This window comes from Sprattus sprattus (genome assembly GCF_963457725.1).
Source record: "Sprattus sprattus genome assembly, chromosome: 17".
Taxonomy (NCBI): domain Eukaryota; kingdom Metazoa; phylum Chordata; class Actinopteri; order Clupeiformes; family Clupeidae; genus Sprattus; species Sprattus sprattus.
Window position 1 is genome coordinate 18,809,840 of NC_137915.1, and position 16,554 is coordinate 18,826,393.

The 16,554-nt window shown below is 41.6% G+C and overlaps 2 protein-coding genes across 2 annotated transcripts in view; one reads left to right on the plus strand and one right to left on the minus strand.

The window, feature by feature from the left end:
- Positions 1-283: 283 nt before the first annotated feature.
- On the plus strand, positions 284-11,230 carry rmc1 (regulator of MON1-CCZ1). Its single transcript, XM_080854835.1, has 20 exons — positions 284-410; positions 988-1,064; positions 1,145-1,229; positions 1,480-1,536; positions 1,630-1,716; positions 2,464-2,604; positions 2,932-3,035; positions 3,245-3,334; positions 3,480-3,585; positions 5,075-5,183; positions 5,625-5,669; positions 6,279-6,332; positions 6,768-6,896; positions 7,291-7,397; positions 7,651-7,770; positions 8,014-8,091; positions 8,355-8,459; positions 9,059-9,127; positions 9,692-9,917; positions 10,844-11,230. Exons 1-20 carry the CDS (start codon positions 300-302, stop codon positions 10,921-10,923), a joined length of 1,980 nt encoding a protein of 659 aa, XP_080710961.1. The 5' UTR covers positions 284-299; the 3' UTR covers positions 10,924-11,230.
- Positions 11,231-13,878: 2,648 nt separating this feature from the next.
- Positions 13,879-16,554, minus strand: part of LOC308378290 (epidermal growth factor receptor) — a gene marked incomplete at both ends in the record, with an annotated part of 28,190 nt that continues 25,514 nt past the window's right edge. The window contains 4 exons of the mRNA XM_080855151.1: positions 13,879-14,231; positions 14,768-14,858; positions 15,364-15,663; positions 16,291-16,388. Coding sequence (XP_080711277.1) covers positions 13,879-14,231; positions 14,768-14,858; positions 15,364-15,663; positions 16,291-16,388 — 842 coding nt within the window. The remainder of the gene's footprint in view (positions 14,232-14,767; positions 14,859-15,363; positions 15,664-16,290; positions 16,389-16,554) is intronic.

Below are 16,554 nucleotides of genomic sequence, written 5' to 3' on the forward strand. Positions count from 1 at the left end.
CCATCTCAACATTTTCTGATATGGGGTTGTACAAAATATAATGTGGGCCTATTTGTCTATCTGTCAGGGCTGAAAAATACATAACAGTAAGACACCTGAAACATAGAAGAAAGATGTGTGGTTACAAATCCTTGAAAATTACCATTAAATGGTTTTAACGTTTTGACAAGAAAATCTGTATATTGCTCCTTTAACACATCCTTTCCTAACACGGAGGTCACGCCCTCATTACTGTGCGCTGTCACATGATCCTGGGGTAAAAAAAAAAATACAGGAACAGAACTGCTACCAGGGAATGCATGCTTCTAATCATGAATGAGGAATACTACCTGGAGCTTTGTGAAAACCCTGTGCAATTCGAACATGCTTCCAGTGTCAACAACGTGTTTTTCGACGAGGCCAATAAACAGGTAACGTTAGCTACGCAGATAAGATGTAATTAAGTTATCCATTAGCTTGCTAGAATGCTAACCTACATAGTGAGTGCTATCTACGTTTGTTAGCTAACTTTATTGTGACAACCAGCTTCCAGGCATAGATATCTTTTCACCAAATCACGTATCTATATCCCTGTCGTGAAATAAAAGTAAAGAAACGGTGATGCACTGTCATGAGCATTTGCACATGTCATTCGATGATCCGAATGGACTTCTGAAGCTGGGATAGCTACTCAGTTAGCCTGCAGACAGCTTCGAATTAATAACCGTGTCTCGTGTTAGAGATACACACAGCATCACTTGACATTACTACTGTCAAGCCGTGTGAGTGCTGTGGCCGAGATCATAGAGGCTGCAGCTAGTAGCTGCATCGTGAGAATGAGTGACTACAGCAGATAACTTGACATGTCACAGTGCAGCACACATCTGTCTATAATTTAAGTTAGATTATCACTTTGTCTCATTACGCTGAGCCAGTTATATCGGCTTCTTGTGGTTTTGATGTTAAAGTTGTTGCATGTTAATTGTCGATGTTTATTTTCTCTATCAGGTGTTTGCGGTCCGATCTGGAGGAGCCACTGGTGTTGTGGTTAAAGGTCCAGATGACAAAAGTTCAGTGGCATTCAGGTATACATGTGTGACATCGGTTTTCTGCTTCTTTCCTAAATCCCCAAACTCATGAAACTAAAGATTATTACAATTCACAGAATGGATGACAAAGGTGAGGTGAAGTGCATCAAGTTTTCTCTCGGAAATAAGATATTGGCTGTTCAGAGGACTCCAAAGTCAGTGGTAAGTGTTAGCTGTTGTAGGTATTTGCACATAGACTGAATATCGTGTTGTAGATTCAAATTTCAGTTTTAAAGTATATTTGGCATTGTCACAGCTAGATTAGTCCTGACATTGCACATTATGTCATGTTGTGCTTGCATTAATGTCATTGTAAATCACATTTAAAATGAAATGAGTACAAATGATGAATATTCTCATTCTCTCTCTCTCTCTCTTTCTCTCTTTCTCCCTCCCTCCCTCCACCATCCAGGACTTTATCAACTTTATTCCTGATTTTCCACACATCGAATTCTCTCATGAGTGCAAGGTATTGCATCATTCTAAGTAACTGGAGTATAAGGTTAACATATTGTCTGTCATTGTGTACTTGATGCTTTCTTCCTATTTGTCTTCCCTACAGACTAAAAATGCTAGTGTGTTGGGCTTTTGTTGGACAAACTGGAATGAGATCGTATTCATCACAGACCAAGGAATAGAGTTCTACCAGGTAAAAAACATTAGGAACATTTGAGGTTTTGAAAAACTAATCTATATCAACGATAATTCTATACATGTCTTGTGAATCATGTAATTTATAGCGCACATAAGTTATTACTTTCATTCACAAAGTAGTAATGCCTTTCAGCAGTTTTTCTTTTGTTCCTGTTTCTTTGCAAAATGAGCAAGTTTATTGATGTCTCCTTTGAGTTGAAGGGACAAGCAAACGAGGTGGAGTGAGGTGGCCTTCATGTGGGTCTCCCCTAGCAACAGGACGTTTAGATGCCATGCTATATTTGAAGAAAAGTATGTTTTGAAAGGCACTGTGCTGCACCACGAGCTTCATGGCATCTCTTGCATAAATACTATTTTACATAAGAAATAGAAACAAAGTGCAGAAATGTAACTACTGTAAGTGCAAGTTAAGTACTAGTAGAAGTGCAAGTTAGGAGGGTAGGTGCTCTCTGAAGAGAGTTCTTACAGAGCAGGGGCGTCCCTCTATACCTTTAAGAAGCTCTTGAAGACCCAACTCTTAATAGAGCACCTCCCTTCCTTACTTGCATTTCTACTTGTACTTAACTTGCACTTAAAGTAGTTTAATTTCTGCACTTTTTTCTATTTCTTATGTAAAATAGTATTTATTGTTACATTTGGTCTCTATTGCTCGTAGATTTATTGTTCTCTCCCCTGTAAGTCGCTTTGGACAAAAGCGTCTGCTAAATGACTAAATGTAAATCTCTTGAACGTCTCTGTGTAGGTCCTGCCAGACAAACGCACCCTCAAGCTGCTGAAGAGTCAGAGCATCAATGTGAACTGGTACATGTACTGCCCTGAGACCGCTGTGCTGCTGCTCTCCACCACAGTCCAAGGCAACGTGCTGCAGCCCTTCGCCTTCAAAGTGAGCAACCATCTTCGGACCTGATACTGTTCTGATACTAGCTATGTTAGTTTGCCTGGTAAGACTGACCGTTAGAATGTACCCGCATGAACTGTGTTGTAAATGTTTTATGAGGTATTACACTTTCCATCTTCAACAACAAGTCAAATGTGTTCTTACTTACTGTGTATTGTACTTCTGTTTGAATGTGCATGCCTTGATTGGTTAAAATAGAGACATTCAGGCATCCATTCATGTAGCACACGGCCAAAACATAGTGCCATTGAGGGTCTCTCCGCTTCATGTCACACCTGTTACAACATATCACTCACTCTATTGTCTCCTCAGAGCGGAACCATGTCCAAGATGTCCAAATTTGAGATCGAGTTGCCTGCGGTGCCCAAACCTGCCAAACTTAGCCTCTCCGAGAGAGATATCGCCGTTGCCACAATGTAAGGGACATGTGCGGTGCTTTTTCCTCTGATTTCTATATGCCGTGATACGTGATGCATTTAGTCTTCGAATGCCCCACTGTCAAGCTTTTAATGCAGCTTAAAAATGATAAAATCCTGTCAAATATACAAAAAACTAAATGCACATCATTTTAAAGGAGCAGGCATGTCTATCTTGTTGTCCATTAAAGTTCCACTCATTGTTTCAGATATGGCGAGCTGTATGTGATGTACCTGAAGCATCACTCCAGAACCACTAACAGCCCTGGTGCTGAGGTAGTGCTCTATCACCTGCCCAGGTATGTGGACTGTTTCCAGCAGTAGGCGGAAGATGCTCATATCTCCAAAAGTGTTTGTTTTCCTCCATCCTGTGTGCTCTGAAATGTAAGATATGTATTATTCATGTCCACCTCCATGTCTATCCCCTGTATCGTCTGTGTGTAGAGAGGGAGCCTGTAAGAAGACTCATGTTTTGAAACTAAATACTACAGGGAAATTTGCACTGAATGTGGTGGATAACTTGGTAGTGGTGCACCATCAAAGTTCGCAAGTGAGTATTGTGTCTGTGTGTCTGTGTGTCTGTGTGTCTGTGTGTCTGTGTGTGTATCTGTGTTTCTCATCTTGGGAAAGTGTGAGTGTTTGACATGAGTTACCTCTGAAATGCAATCAGACATGGCAGAAGGCTTTGGCACTCTCAGACCAGGAATACTAGTGCCTTTTCTGTTAGTAGTAATAAAAATGCTGGGCACTTAGGTTCAACTAGATTCTCTTAGGTCGGAAACATTCTGACTAGCAATAGTACTAGTAGTATTAGCAGATTTTCCATTGGTTTGCTATGGTTCGACAGCGCTAGCATTACGCTACTGACGTTGGAGCAGAGCTTTGGAGTCAGTTTAATGTATCCTGAGGAACTTTTCAGGCATTCTGACCAATCAAAGCAATACGAGTTATTATATTAGTTAGACATTTCTTTCCATTGTACCAAAATTAGGGTAACACTTTATTAGCAATGCATAGTCCACCTACAGAGACTTAACAGATGGTTTGTTAAAATTCAAGTTCAGACTTTTTAATTCTTCACACAGCATCAACTTCACCAAACCCCAATATCTAACCCTAACCTTAACCATACATTGTAAAAGCTTTTCAACAGATGTGAAGTACTCAACAGAATAAATGAGTACTTCACATCACTTAGCAATGAGATAAAACGTCAAACTAATAGAATTGTTATGGTCTGAGCATTGTTGCTGCTGCTTCCTTATTTTTGGCGTTATCCCCGCCTTAGCATAAACAATCCATGCACCTTGCTTTATGACATTAACAATCCATGGCCGCTGTCTAACCAGTCTGACCTCTCAACATGGTGTTCAGCACAGAGGTCACACTGAGTAGGCAGGCCCGTATTAAGACTTAATGGTGCCCCTGGGCAACAGTGACTCTGGTGCCCACCTACCCCCACCCCGCAGAACACAAACCATACCTATCCACAGGGGTGTTTTAGTCCTTGAGTAGAAAAATACTTTCTTACTTTACTCAAGTATTATTTCTGAGTATCTGTACTTTACTTGATTGTTTTTTTTATACATACAGTACTTTATTGCATTTTCTCGCTTATGTCACAGCTTACTTGCGAAAGTAATTAATGCATATGCTGTAAATTATGTTTAATGTGAACTTATGTTATTAGAAATCATAATACTTGGGTGCCCTGCCTGCACAGACACAACGCAAGGGGCACCACAGACAAACTGAGACACATAGTGGGACGTTAACGAAAGCGATTTTTGTGGTCACTGTTGTCCCAAATGTATGTAATGTATAATTGCAATTACATGTTTTATTATTTTTATTATTATTATTACTATATATTAAAAAAAAAAAATACATCGGTTGCTTGGGGCCCTTGGCGTCTTGGGGCCCCTGGGCAGTTGCCCATATGGTTAATCCGGCTGTGTGAGTAGGTGAACTAAACATTCTTTAATGGAAGGAGTAACTGTTTGATTTTGCTAAAGATTTTTTTTGTGCCTTTTCCCCAGACCTCCATTATATTTGACATCAAGTTACAAGAGCCAGACTGTCCTGTAAATGTCCATCAGCCAGTTCTCCCTGCTCTCTCCATCCACCCCTATAAGATCCCTCGGACAGGTACATATCAACCCTCTCGCACACACACACACACACATTTCAGTGGCTCTACAATACTATACAGTGGCTCTATAATACTCCTGACTTACATTCATTGTTATGAATTTTAAAATCCAGACCGAGACTAAAATGATAAAAGAGAGCCCTAGAAAATATTGATACATTCAAAAAGATGAATGAAACAAACTAATGAAATACATACAAATTATGTAAATATCAAGATACTTTAAGAACCCTATCATTATTCTAACTGTAGCAGATTTTATGTTGTTTTACCTTGAACCTGGAATATCACCTGGATATTTATGTTATTAACAGCTACTTTAGCATTGTGACACATTTTAGGAAGGAGGTTTGCATGATGTGAATTCACTGATATCATAGATATTCTATTTAAAAGCAGCCCGTTACTATAATATAGCGTCTGTCTTCCTTTCCCAGGCCCTGCAGCAGCCCCTAGCCAAGCCCCAGTGGCCTGTGAGCTTTGTATCCTTCCTGACCCTAAACACACCCACACACACCCACACACACCCACACACACCCACACACACACACACACACACAGACACACACACTCATACACACACATACATACATACACACACACATGCACACGCACACACACACACATACATACACACACTCGTACGCACTCACTCACTGGAGGCGTATAGCAGTAGCAGTATAAGGAGTCGCTGGAGTAAAAACACGCGCACACGCGCACACACGCACACACACACACACACACACACACACACACACTAGAGGTGCACACACAGTGGCAGTATGTAAGGAGTCGCTGGAGTAAAAACACACACACACACAAACCTAAACAAATAAACAAGAACTATACAAGAAATAGAGAGCCCTACTTTAGTCTAGAAATGTCAATGTAAGAGTAACGTTTATTTGTAACAGTACTCTCTCTCTCTCACGCAGCTGCTTTGAGTAGGGATTGTAGTTGATTACAAGAGAACATGATACATGATAGAAAGTAGATGCAGTGAGACATGTTGCTCAAGGAGAGTTACTACGGTCCAGTTTTGAGGCGGTTGTCTCCTCCTGCTGTTAGTATTCCTTAACTACGACTCCAAGACTCCTCCACCTGGAGTGTGTTTCAACCTGACATCATCATCAGTGCCAGTGAAGGTAAGACGGACGTTCTGATTTCAGTGTTTAATACACCTTTCTCTCCCCTCTTGAAGGGATGTAGGTGTTTTATTTTGGCACTTAGGCCTGTTATTACTCACAATGTGTACTCCAGGAGGATCATTTGCTCACCAAGGTTGTTCATTCACATTTTACTGGCACCGCGGGCGAACACGCACAAGCTCGGATGTTGAAGGAGGGTCTGCAACAGAAAAGTTTGTGTTTGTTCCCCTGTGCCAGTAACAAAGTGTGACAAAATAACCCTTGTGTTCAGACATTTCCCCTTCCTTCCTCCCCTCCTTCCTTCCTCGAGACTAAGGTGCGAAAGGGAAATGTACCATATGACTCAGCAGTTGAGCCTTTTGTAATGTGTTCGACATGGTCTGAGAAACAAATCAAAATAAATGTACTGACGGAAATGACCCGTTCATTCAGGTTACCTCTGGTACCTGACGGTGAAGCTACAGCCGACGCTCAACCTCCTGCAGGACAAAGGCAAACTCATGGACTTCCTACTGCGCAGACGCGACTGCAAGATGGTCATCCTGTCCGTGTGCTCTCAGAGTACGACTGCTGAGATACTAACCCTGTTATGTCCTGTGATCTTTAAGAATCCTTAGCGTCCATGTTCCTTTAATTAATTTTAACTAATTATGACTGCAGTAATAAACATTTGTAAAAAGATTTAATTACAGCACTTAATGGTTCTTAATTGTTTGTTTATATGGAAGCTTTTTTATGGATGCTTTTTGCTATAATATAATTCTAACATAATCTACCCTCATTATTTGCATTATACATTATGTTGATGTCCATGTTGATATGTACACGTGTGTGTTATATACAATATATATAAATATTGCTGTAAAACTACACATGAAGGACAATATAAGTGAAATATGGAATGTGGGCCCATAACTGTTGCCAAACTAACCAATTCATTCTCCTCCTGTTGCAGTGCTGGTGAGTGAGGAGAAGGGGAGTCTCTCTGTGGTAGCTACGGTGTTTGACAAACTTAACCAGGTTTATAAAGAATACCTAGAGGCAGAACAGTCTTACACAGTGGTAAGTATTCTACCATCCGGTGTGATCAAATTCTGATATAATCATCTGTTAAAGATTGCTTATCATAAGTATAACAGTCCTAACCATCATAGATATTTGTCATTATTGATATTTTTTTGTCTAAATTAATGTACTAGTAAAAAAATTCACAGCATAGTTTTACATTTCAGATCATTTCTTGAGCCTCCTATATTGCAGGCATGTTCCTATGATGCAGACGAGTGTGCTAACTGATCTCATACCCCCTGCACAGGCAATGGAGTCGGGCCCCAGTCGCTCAAGCTCCTCTCATAAGAGGCCGGTGAGGACACAGGCTGTTGTGGACCAGTCAGACATGTACACTCACGTCCTGTCTGCCTTCACGGAGCGCAAGGTTCGTTGATCTGGAACGTCTTTTTGAAAAGCATTTTCTGTAACTCAATCAGCTGAATATTTGTGTTCTGCAGTCGAATTTACACGAATAAAAGTATTGTTTCATCACAAATGGCCAGTTTTAGTCCGATTTAGAATCCCTGTATTTCTCTAAAGCGAAATGACAAGCATTTGAAAAAAGGGGGTACAATATGGGATAAATAAGCCTGCTCCTTATGCCCATTGTCTGTTTTCTGTTTAACAGGGTGTCTCCCATAAGTTTGTCATTGCTGTCCTGATGGAATATATCCGCTCTCTCAATCAGTATCAAATCACTGTGCAGGTACGTCTCCCCCTTCCTATCAGTGTCCATCAGTGTCTCAGTGTCCCAAATGATTCAGTAAACAGTCCCTATGGTTCAGGTAATGGCAGGCTCTTTGTTGAATATTCTTGTTAACAATTCAATTTAATGAATGATTTATGACCAAGACTTTGACCATATTGTCCATGTATCAGTTTTAAAGATTTTAGCGCAGTGTCTGTAAAAACTGTGTTAGTCCAAGCTGATTTATTAGTACTAATGCAGGTATCGGTGTGATCCTCTAGCACTATCTGTATGAGCTGGTGATTAAGACCTTGGTGCATCACAACCTCTTCTACATGCTGCACCAGTTCCTGCAGTACCACGTTCTCAGCGACTCCAAGCCTCTGGTAAGTCTGGGGCCCAGAGCTGCCACATGTGGTTTGGGCTCTGGTATCACCACAACCTCAGCCAGTGTCCTCATTTGGTCTGTTGAAAGTCTGTGTTGGTGACCCGCACACAGCAAAAACAAAAAGGGAACAAACTTCAAAGAGGCATCTTCTGGAGGCAAAAGATGCTGTCCTCAAGGCTTGTAACATTAGAAAGGTAACAGCTTACAAGCCTTGTGGAAAGCATTTCTGCCTCGTGAAGATTATTTTTTTTTTTACACATATTTGGGCGTGTGGGTAATCTATACAGGCGTGAGGCGTTACACTGGCGGACCCAACCTATAAAGCAGATCAGGTCTGTTGATATCCCTCTTTTGGTCTGTGTCATGACTTTAAACACCAAGCAGTATTATAAAATGAGTTAAACATTATAAACTGATAAATCTGTTTTCTCTTAGGTAATTTGAGCTGAAGTTTGTTCGGAAAGCTTCACTGTACTGTATCGTAGTAACAGCACTGATGCAGGGGGACATCTGAGTCATTGGATAATGCACTGTGCAAGAGTGGGCTTTAATGAGCTGAGATGATGCTCTGAGTCAATGTTGGTTTCTCCATCACAGGCTTGTCTGCTTCTCTCCTTGGAAAGCACCTATCCGCCTGCCCACCAGCTCTCCCTCGACATGCTCAAGGTACCGCTAGACCTCTGCACTGCTTCCTGTTACCCAGCATTCCTCATCATTGCCCTGACACATCCTGTATGAATGATTACTGTTTTTGTGTCTACTTATTCTTCCAAAAAAATTGGCTGCTGTATTAGTCCTCCCTAGGTGAAGTCTGCAGTCTGTGTTCACTATAGTGGTTAATGAATTAATGAAAAAAGGTTGAGGAAGACTTTTTGTTTGTTATACTGCATGTGGCTTTGTGGTCGGGTAGGTCATGCATAACATGGGGAATGTAAACAGATCTGCTGCTAAAAAAGTTCTTTATGGATTGGCATAAAATCGTGAAATGTGCTGTTTTTGGCCTGTGCCAAGAAGTGCTACGGTGCCACGATAGCCCGGCATATTATAACAGAAAGTGAAACCATGTCATCTCTTTATGTGATTTTTTCTGGCAATTACATTTAAGTTACTTGAAGTCCTCCCTTTGAATCTAGCCATCTTTCATGGAGCGTCTGTTATTGTAACTGATTTATGATACTTTATGATGTGTTTGTTTGTGCACCTTTGTGTGTGTCTGTGTGTGTTCGACAGAGGCTCTCCACCGCTAATGACGAGATTGTGGAGGTTCTCCTGTCCAAGCAGCAGGTTCTTGGTGCCCTGCGGTTTGTCCGCAGTGTCGGTGGCCACGACAACGTGTCGGCACGGAAGTTTCTGGATGCAGCGCGACAGACGAGCGACTCCATGCTCTTTTACACTATATTCCGATTCTTCGAGCAGCGAAACCATCGTCTCCGCGGAAACCCAGGCTTCAACCCAGGTTTGTCTTTCTGACCTGGATCCATTTTGTTCTCAGATTGCTGATTTGAGTGTGCCATTGCCCCCCAAATACATTAGGTTTAACTTTAACAACTAATTAGTTAATTAACACACCTTAACAACCGCGAACTGTCGATAGCTAAGATGGCTAGGTCATGGGCCATGAATTGATGCTCTATTTTAGCCACTAACGTTACACTGGAAGTCTTTGCTGATGGGGCCGCCTGCCTCACGTCTTGTGGAAGTTTGCACTTAGTACTCCGTATCATGTGGGAATGAAGACACACAGAACTTTGCTGTGATTGAAGGCTTAGTGGGATTGGCGATTCGATTGTTCTTTATCCAGCATTGTTGTGAATGTCATGTGAAAGAGGCGTGTATGCCGATGTGTAGTGGACACTAGTTGGCGCAGTGTTCCTCCTGTGTAGAGCAAAGCCAGTATCGGGAGAGTGATGATGATATGACTTCAGTGGACGGCATAATTATCCATATTGTTTGACAGCTACTTTGTGATATTCAGCTTTCTGTGTGAGGAAAATACCACTGTTGTATTTCACTGTTTGCGTTGATTTGTTGTGCTCGCTCTGCTGTTTTGTGGGACAAATACAGGAACACTTTCCAATCCTCTCCTTATTAGCCATTTGTTACTAATTTCAGAAAAAGATTTATTCACAGTCTGGCGTAAGATTAAAAATAAAATTAGATAAAAAATAAAAATAAAAAATCTAGTTGGCTTCCAAAAGATCATGTAATACTTTTTCTAGTTTTGGACTAATAAAAATGTCATGGTAGTGCTCTTTATGAGCGTCATTAGGAGTTTCCATCAAGTACGATGAATCACACCAAGTACCAGAGCAGTTTTATATGCTAGGAGGCGCACTGTGCCAACAACTCGTAAGTCTTGCTCTCTGTCTGCCATCACTGTAGGGGAGCACTGTGAGGAGCACGTGGCCCACTTCAAACAGACGTTTGGAGAGCTGGCCTTGATGAAGCCAGCTGCTGTCTAAGTGGCCAGGAGATGGGAGATAGAAGGAGCGCCCGACCGACTGGAAAAGACATGTTTACCTCACACTAATCAACATTCCCCTTGGCCTTGGATTGGTTACACTGGAAAAGGATGTGCAGGTTATTGTCAGTATCATGTTTGACTTGCTGGACTTTAACTGATACAGGCCTTTGAATGGTTGATTTTTTTTGCATAAGGCCACTTGCAAAATGTTATCATTCAAAGAATGCCCAGCTAAACTAAGAGGCATTGTATATGTTGTTTAAAAGAATAATGTAAGTTTTATTAAAGTCTTATATTTAATCATGCACTTGCGTGTGTGTGTGTCAATAATTATTAACAGTGCTAATTAGAACCAGAAAGGAAAAATACAGTCTTTTGTCTTTTTTTCCCTTAGTGTGTTTAAGAGAAAGAGAAAAAGAACATTTGCGTATCCATAATTTAACTGTCAGGAATACTCAATCCGAAAGCAGGGGAAGCTGTTCGGTTTGTGAAAAGGGGTGACAGGTGAATCTTACCTTATATAAAACTGTATTTGTTTAGCTTGTATGTACATATTTTAGCCACATAGTGGTGCAAATCCCAAAGCTTTCTAATGGGTCTGTCAAGTTAGACGTGGACTTGGGTTGTCCTCAAAAGGCTTTGTCTCGGCCTCAATGAGCAGTTAGTGGAATTCCAAAACTGTCACAGGAGGGGACCCGAGCCAGACACGGCACTCGTGACATAATTGACGGCTCGCCGTTTTCCGGATATCGAGCGTCACACTCACAACATGCAAAGACGAGGAAATTCAAAACAAATGTTTATAAGCTAATGGTATTCCGAGGTTATCACGAGAAGCATACTGACACATCATACAATATCATTATCAGTAGATTTCCTGATAATATCAATTACACCATACGTGTCCAAATGTTTTTTTATTGGGTTGCAACATACTGGGTAAATTGCAAACAAGATGTAAATATTAAGTGCAGTAAAACTGTACACCTACGTACCTACAATTAAGTGCATCACATCATAAGACGACTAGTGAAGTCATCACACACAACACATTCTCCTAGAATGGTATCTATCAGCAGTTTATCACTTCTGCACCATACAAAATGTCTTATAAACTACCAAAGCAGTGTTTCACTATGCATGAAGTTTAATGGATGAATAGTTGGGAAAAAAAACTACTTTATTTCGATGTGCTTTTTATCATATCCCTAAAAACAAACCAAGGGGTAGAAACAGTCGCTGAAACCAAGCCAGATCTTTGGTATACATGTTAGGTAAACTGTTTTCATGAGCTCATTTCCAACCATGTTCTCCTGTTTGAAGGAAACAAAAGGAACAGCCAATTGAGACGATGTATTAACAACAACACTTAACATGTGATTGAAGGATAACTATTCTGTATACTCAGAGTGAACAGAAATGCATCCTTTATATGTAAATCTCTATTTACTGTAAGGACAATCAGAATGTATCAATAGGCCTTTTTTGAGTCAGTATGTTGTTTTTTTTGTAATGGATGTGGTTTTGAGGATTATTGAAAGCTTTAATGCTTCTCTGTCTTCATTCTTTCTCCTTTAGTTCATAAAATGCAATATTTTATTTATTTTGAGAATATTTTAGTGTAAAATGTGCTGAAATCACAATTCCATGGTCAGTGAGTTCTCTTCAGCATCAATACAACCACGCCACAGCCCTGAGAAATATGAATTTGGAAAGGTCACGTCAGAGGGTTTTAATGATAAAAATGCTACCTGCGCTATATTTGTCCATTACTGTCCCATTGTTCATTCACAAACTCAATACAGTGTTGTTTTCATGCAGTGTGCCCCTTGCATTATTGAAGGCTTTGTGCTGAAAGTGACTTTGATTGAATAATTAATAGTTATGTATGCTCACTCTGCTGTGCTATTAGGTGGCCTTGCTTACTTTACAGATTTGTCCAGAACATATTGCTTGCCTGTTAAAAATCAGTCCCTGAATAACAATAATACTGCTTCAAAATGACATTCCAAAAAACCCTATTACAACATTCTGTGACTGCTTTGTACACAAGTAAACAACATCAAAAAACACATTTTTGTACCAATTTCACAGTTGAACATCTAAAAATCTACTTAGACTGAAAAATGTAACATCTGAACAATTGTCTGTGGTTCAAGAGTTGTTCTACATTGGACGAGATGGGAACATGAGGAACATGCCTGTATCAAGTCCTGCTACGAGTCCTGAAAACAACGAACCAGTTTGTTGAACTATTTGCAAATTGAATTATTTTACACCATGACTATTATGAGTACATAGCCATCTCTGGAGAAGAGATGGGTCATTATTTCAAGTACTTGTAGAGCTGTAGTTGTGAACGCTCCCCTCGGCTTGTTCACGTTTCATCACAGAACAATTGAACCTGCTGCAAAACAGCCTTCATTCTATCAGCACTCCTGCATGTGTATTTGCCAGCAACAGGGATGGGTCCAGGCCAACAGGCTTCTGTTCAGGTCCTTTCCTCCGCTGGTGATCTCTGAGAATGAGAAGCTCCTCTGGAGAGGAACATGGCTCAAGGTGAGGTTAAGGGTCGCCAGTGAGCATCCGCCACCTTTATCCTGTGGATGAGTTGATGAGCCCATTTATCCGGAGGATTCCAGCTGCCTGCGACTCACTGGCAGCCAAATTAAAGGGCCTATTGTTGAATTTCAAAGTCAGTTCCCACATGTGTGCAACAACCCCCCCCCCCGCCCCCCCCCCCCCCCCCACACACACACACACTCATACACCCTCTACACTTGTCCATCAAGTCTTAAATAACACTGCTGGATAAAATTCAAGTTTGTGACATTCCAGATTGGGACCTTTATCGGTTTCCAACCAAGGGCACGGCCCACATAGGTACCGGCTGACCCTTGACCCAATCTGGCCCGTATCTGCAGTTTGCTGCTACCTGCCAGTACCTGGACCTCTAACGGGCTGGGGTCTGTGCTTGAGTGCTCAGCCCCATATACTCCAGGTTCTCAGCAGCGGGCAGGAAAAGGCTTCTTGGACCGTCCAGAGGCAGGAAGCCCTCTTGGTAGTCCGGGTTGTCGAGGTTGGCAAAGAGCGAGCGGGGGAGCGTACACCTGGCCGTGTTTAGGTACTCCGGTCCTTCCGGTTTGCCGCTGAGCACCTCACAGTACCCGTCTTCATTGTCGTCATTATCATCATCATCATCACCGTGGCGATCACCGTCAATGCTGTGGCTGTCAACCTCTCTGCGGTCCTCGTAGTTTGGGTTCATCATGTCACATAGCACGGTCTCTTGCTGGTTCACATACTCTGTTTCAGGGGTTGAAAACAAAACCAGTGAAATGTACATGAAACAGCCTTAAAAAGGGGGATTATTGAACAACCCTGTTTCACAACCCTGGCTTAGAGGCTTGCTGGGCTTAATTTGTTAGTCCACAGCCAGAAGAAAGGCATTGCCATTAATCATTACTTGAACACACATGCTAAACACCCTCCTGCACTCCCAACGAAGGCAAGGCTCTCAAAATATTATATTTCTAAAAATAACACAACTTCTGGGAAGTCTTTGGAAGATTAATTTGTAAGGGCCTTGAACCAGACCTATAAAATCCCAACTGGGAATCCACCCAGCTTTGTTTTTCAAAACAATCAAGAAATTAGTTGTTATTGTCCTTCCGTAAAGCCAGTTTTAGTTTTTCTTAACATCAGCATCACATTTTGGTTGCACTAGGCTAACACACACAAGATCATCATTAGCATCTACATGTTTGGCCATTTTAGCTTCAAAATAAGACAGAATGGCAGTTATTAGACGCAGTAGTGTCCTGACCTGTGATGATCCTTACCTGGTAAAGGATGATCCTTTTCGAGCAGTCCATGTGTAGGATCTGTGATATAGCGTAGGATTATGCTGTTCTCTCTAACTGGGTGACCATTCTGTGCATGATAATAACAAAGACAGATTGTCAGATTCACTGCACAAAATGCAGATCATTCACCCAATATGTAAAGCGCTAGACAGAGAAGAATATCTAGAATATATCGTTGTCAAAGACACAAATCTTTCTAATAACCATAACGATCCCATTAAACAGCTGTTTTATTTGTATCAGTTTATATACCTCCGCTCTGTAATTCACATGTTTTCCATACATATGTTCAGATTACTCATGGCCAGTAAAACATAAAGAAATAGATTAAAACACCTGAAGGAGACTTATTCAATGCACAGGGACACTGTGCACAACTGTCTATTTATTACCACACTTACATAATTGTTGTGCATATTGCACAACACATTTATTGCACCTCTAACAGCCTGACTTAGAAAAAGAAATTCTGTGTAATGTCAGCTCTCTGTCTTTCTGAGAAATTACAGCCAACAGGTTTAACCAGACCTCAAAGCTACCATGCATAAGTGCAGGAGTCTCTGTATACTTACTCTGGCTCTGGTGTACACATGCAGTGGCAGTGAAGGTGACGGGGGGGTGTTGGGAGGGGTTGGAGGTGCTGTGTGCCTGCGGCGGTCGTGTGCTGTGTATGTGCGGGTGGTGGCGCTAGTCACCGTGGCCGGGCGGGGCTGCGGTGGGTAAGGCGTGCCGGGCTGGCCATTGCTGAAGAAGCCCTTGTTGGGCAGCAGGTACTCCTCTGCATCCACCACATCCTCAATGCCCTCGGTGCTGATGAGGGTCCGGAAGAACCTGGTGTCCGTCGGGCTCGGCAGGCACATCCGCTCGTCTCCCTGGGGGGAGTAGGATAGTTTAAAACACACATTTATCTTTGACATGTTTAACCAGTCAGCCAGGTCAACCACCAAGTCATCCACCAAAAATATTTTTTCAACTCCAACTCCATTCTAATTGCATACAGGGTGTCTCTTTGTCTTCCTTTCCCATGAACAATTCATAACTGCCAGTAAGGTATGTTTGCTGGGCAACTTTTGGTATCATTTTCAAATTCATTTTGATGAAATTTGGTCATGCTGTTGTTCCCCCTAGCCATCCAGACTATGCACTATCTAGTTTCGGTTGGAACACCCAGCCAAAATGTAACTGCCTCCACAGCATGACATTGCCATTGAACAATATTGCCAAAAGATGTTAGCAAGCTGTTGTGCCAACTGGGGTGTTAGTGGCGTTGGCATGGTTTCTGCATGCTTTTTAGGTAGGTAGCTCGCTAGCTTTAGACCAAAACCCCAAACTCATAATAATTCTTTAAGAAAGCCCTCCCTTTAAGGAGGACTCAACTCAAGGAGTCTTTATTTCATGTTGAGTGCACTTCCACATTTTACACATCCGTCTTCTCTGAGAAACATAGCTGCTAAAGAGTACTAATGTGAAGGGTTGATTTTACTTTTAAACCGCATTACCTGTATAACCAGGTAGCGTGATGGATCACGAGCCATTTTGGAGAACTCTGCGACAAGCTCCCTGAAGTGTGGTCTGCTGTCCGCATCAATCATCCAACCTATACACACACACACACAACACATATAAGCACACAGTTTAAAAATGACTGTCTGCACTTTGTTTACAATCAACAAATGGAATAGAGGGTTAAGACTGTGGCTCTGCTTCTGTACGCATCATCATGTCAGCCAATTAGGCTGCAGTGAAACAAAGTCACTCAAACA

What these genes read in the sequence shown, in the direction of transcription:
- rmc1 (XM_080854835.1), top strand. Translation starts at nt 300, where the DNA reads ATGCTTCTAATCATGAATGAGGAATACTACCTGGAGCTTTGTGAAAAC. An exon ending in AAAAGTTCAGTGGCATTCAG is followed by an intron (nt 1,065 to 1,144) that starts GTATACATGTGT and finishes TACAATTCACAG; the next exon opens with AATGGATGACAAAGGTGAGG. An exon ending in AATTCTCTCATGAGTGCAAG is followed by an intron (nt 1,537 to 1,629) that starts GTATTGCATCAT and finishes TCTTCCCTACAG; the next exon opens with ACTAAAAATGCTAGTGTGTT.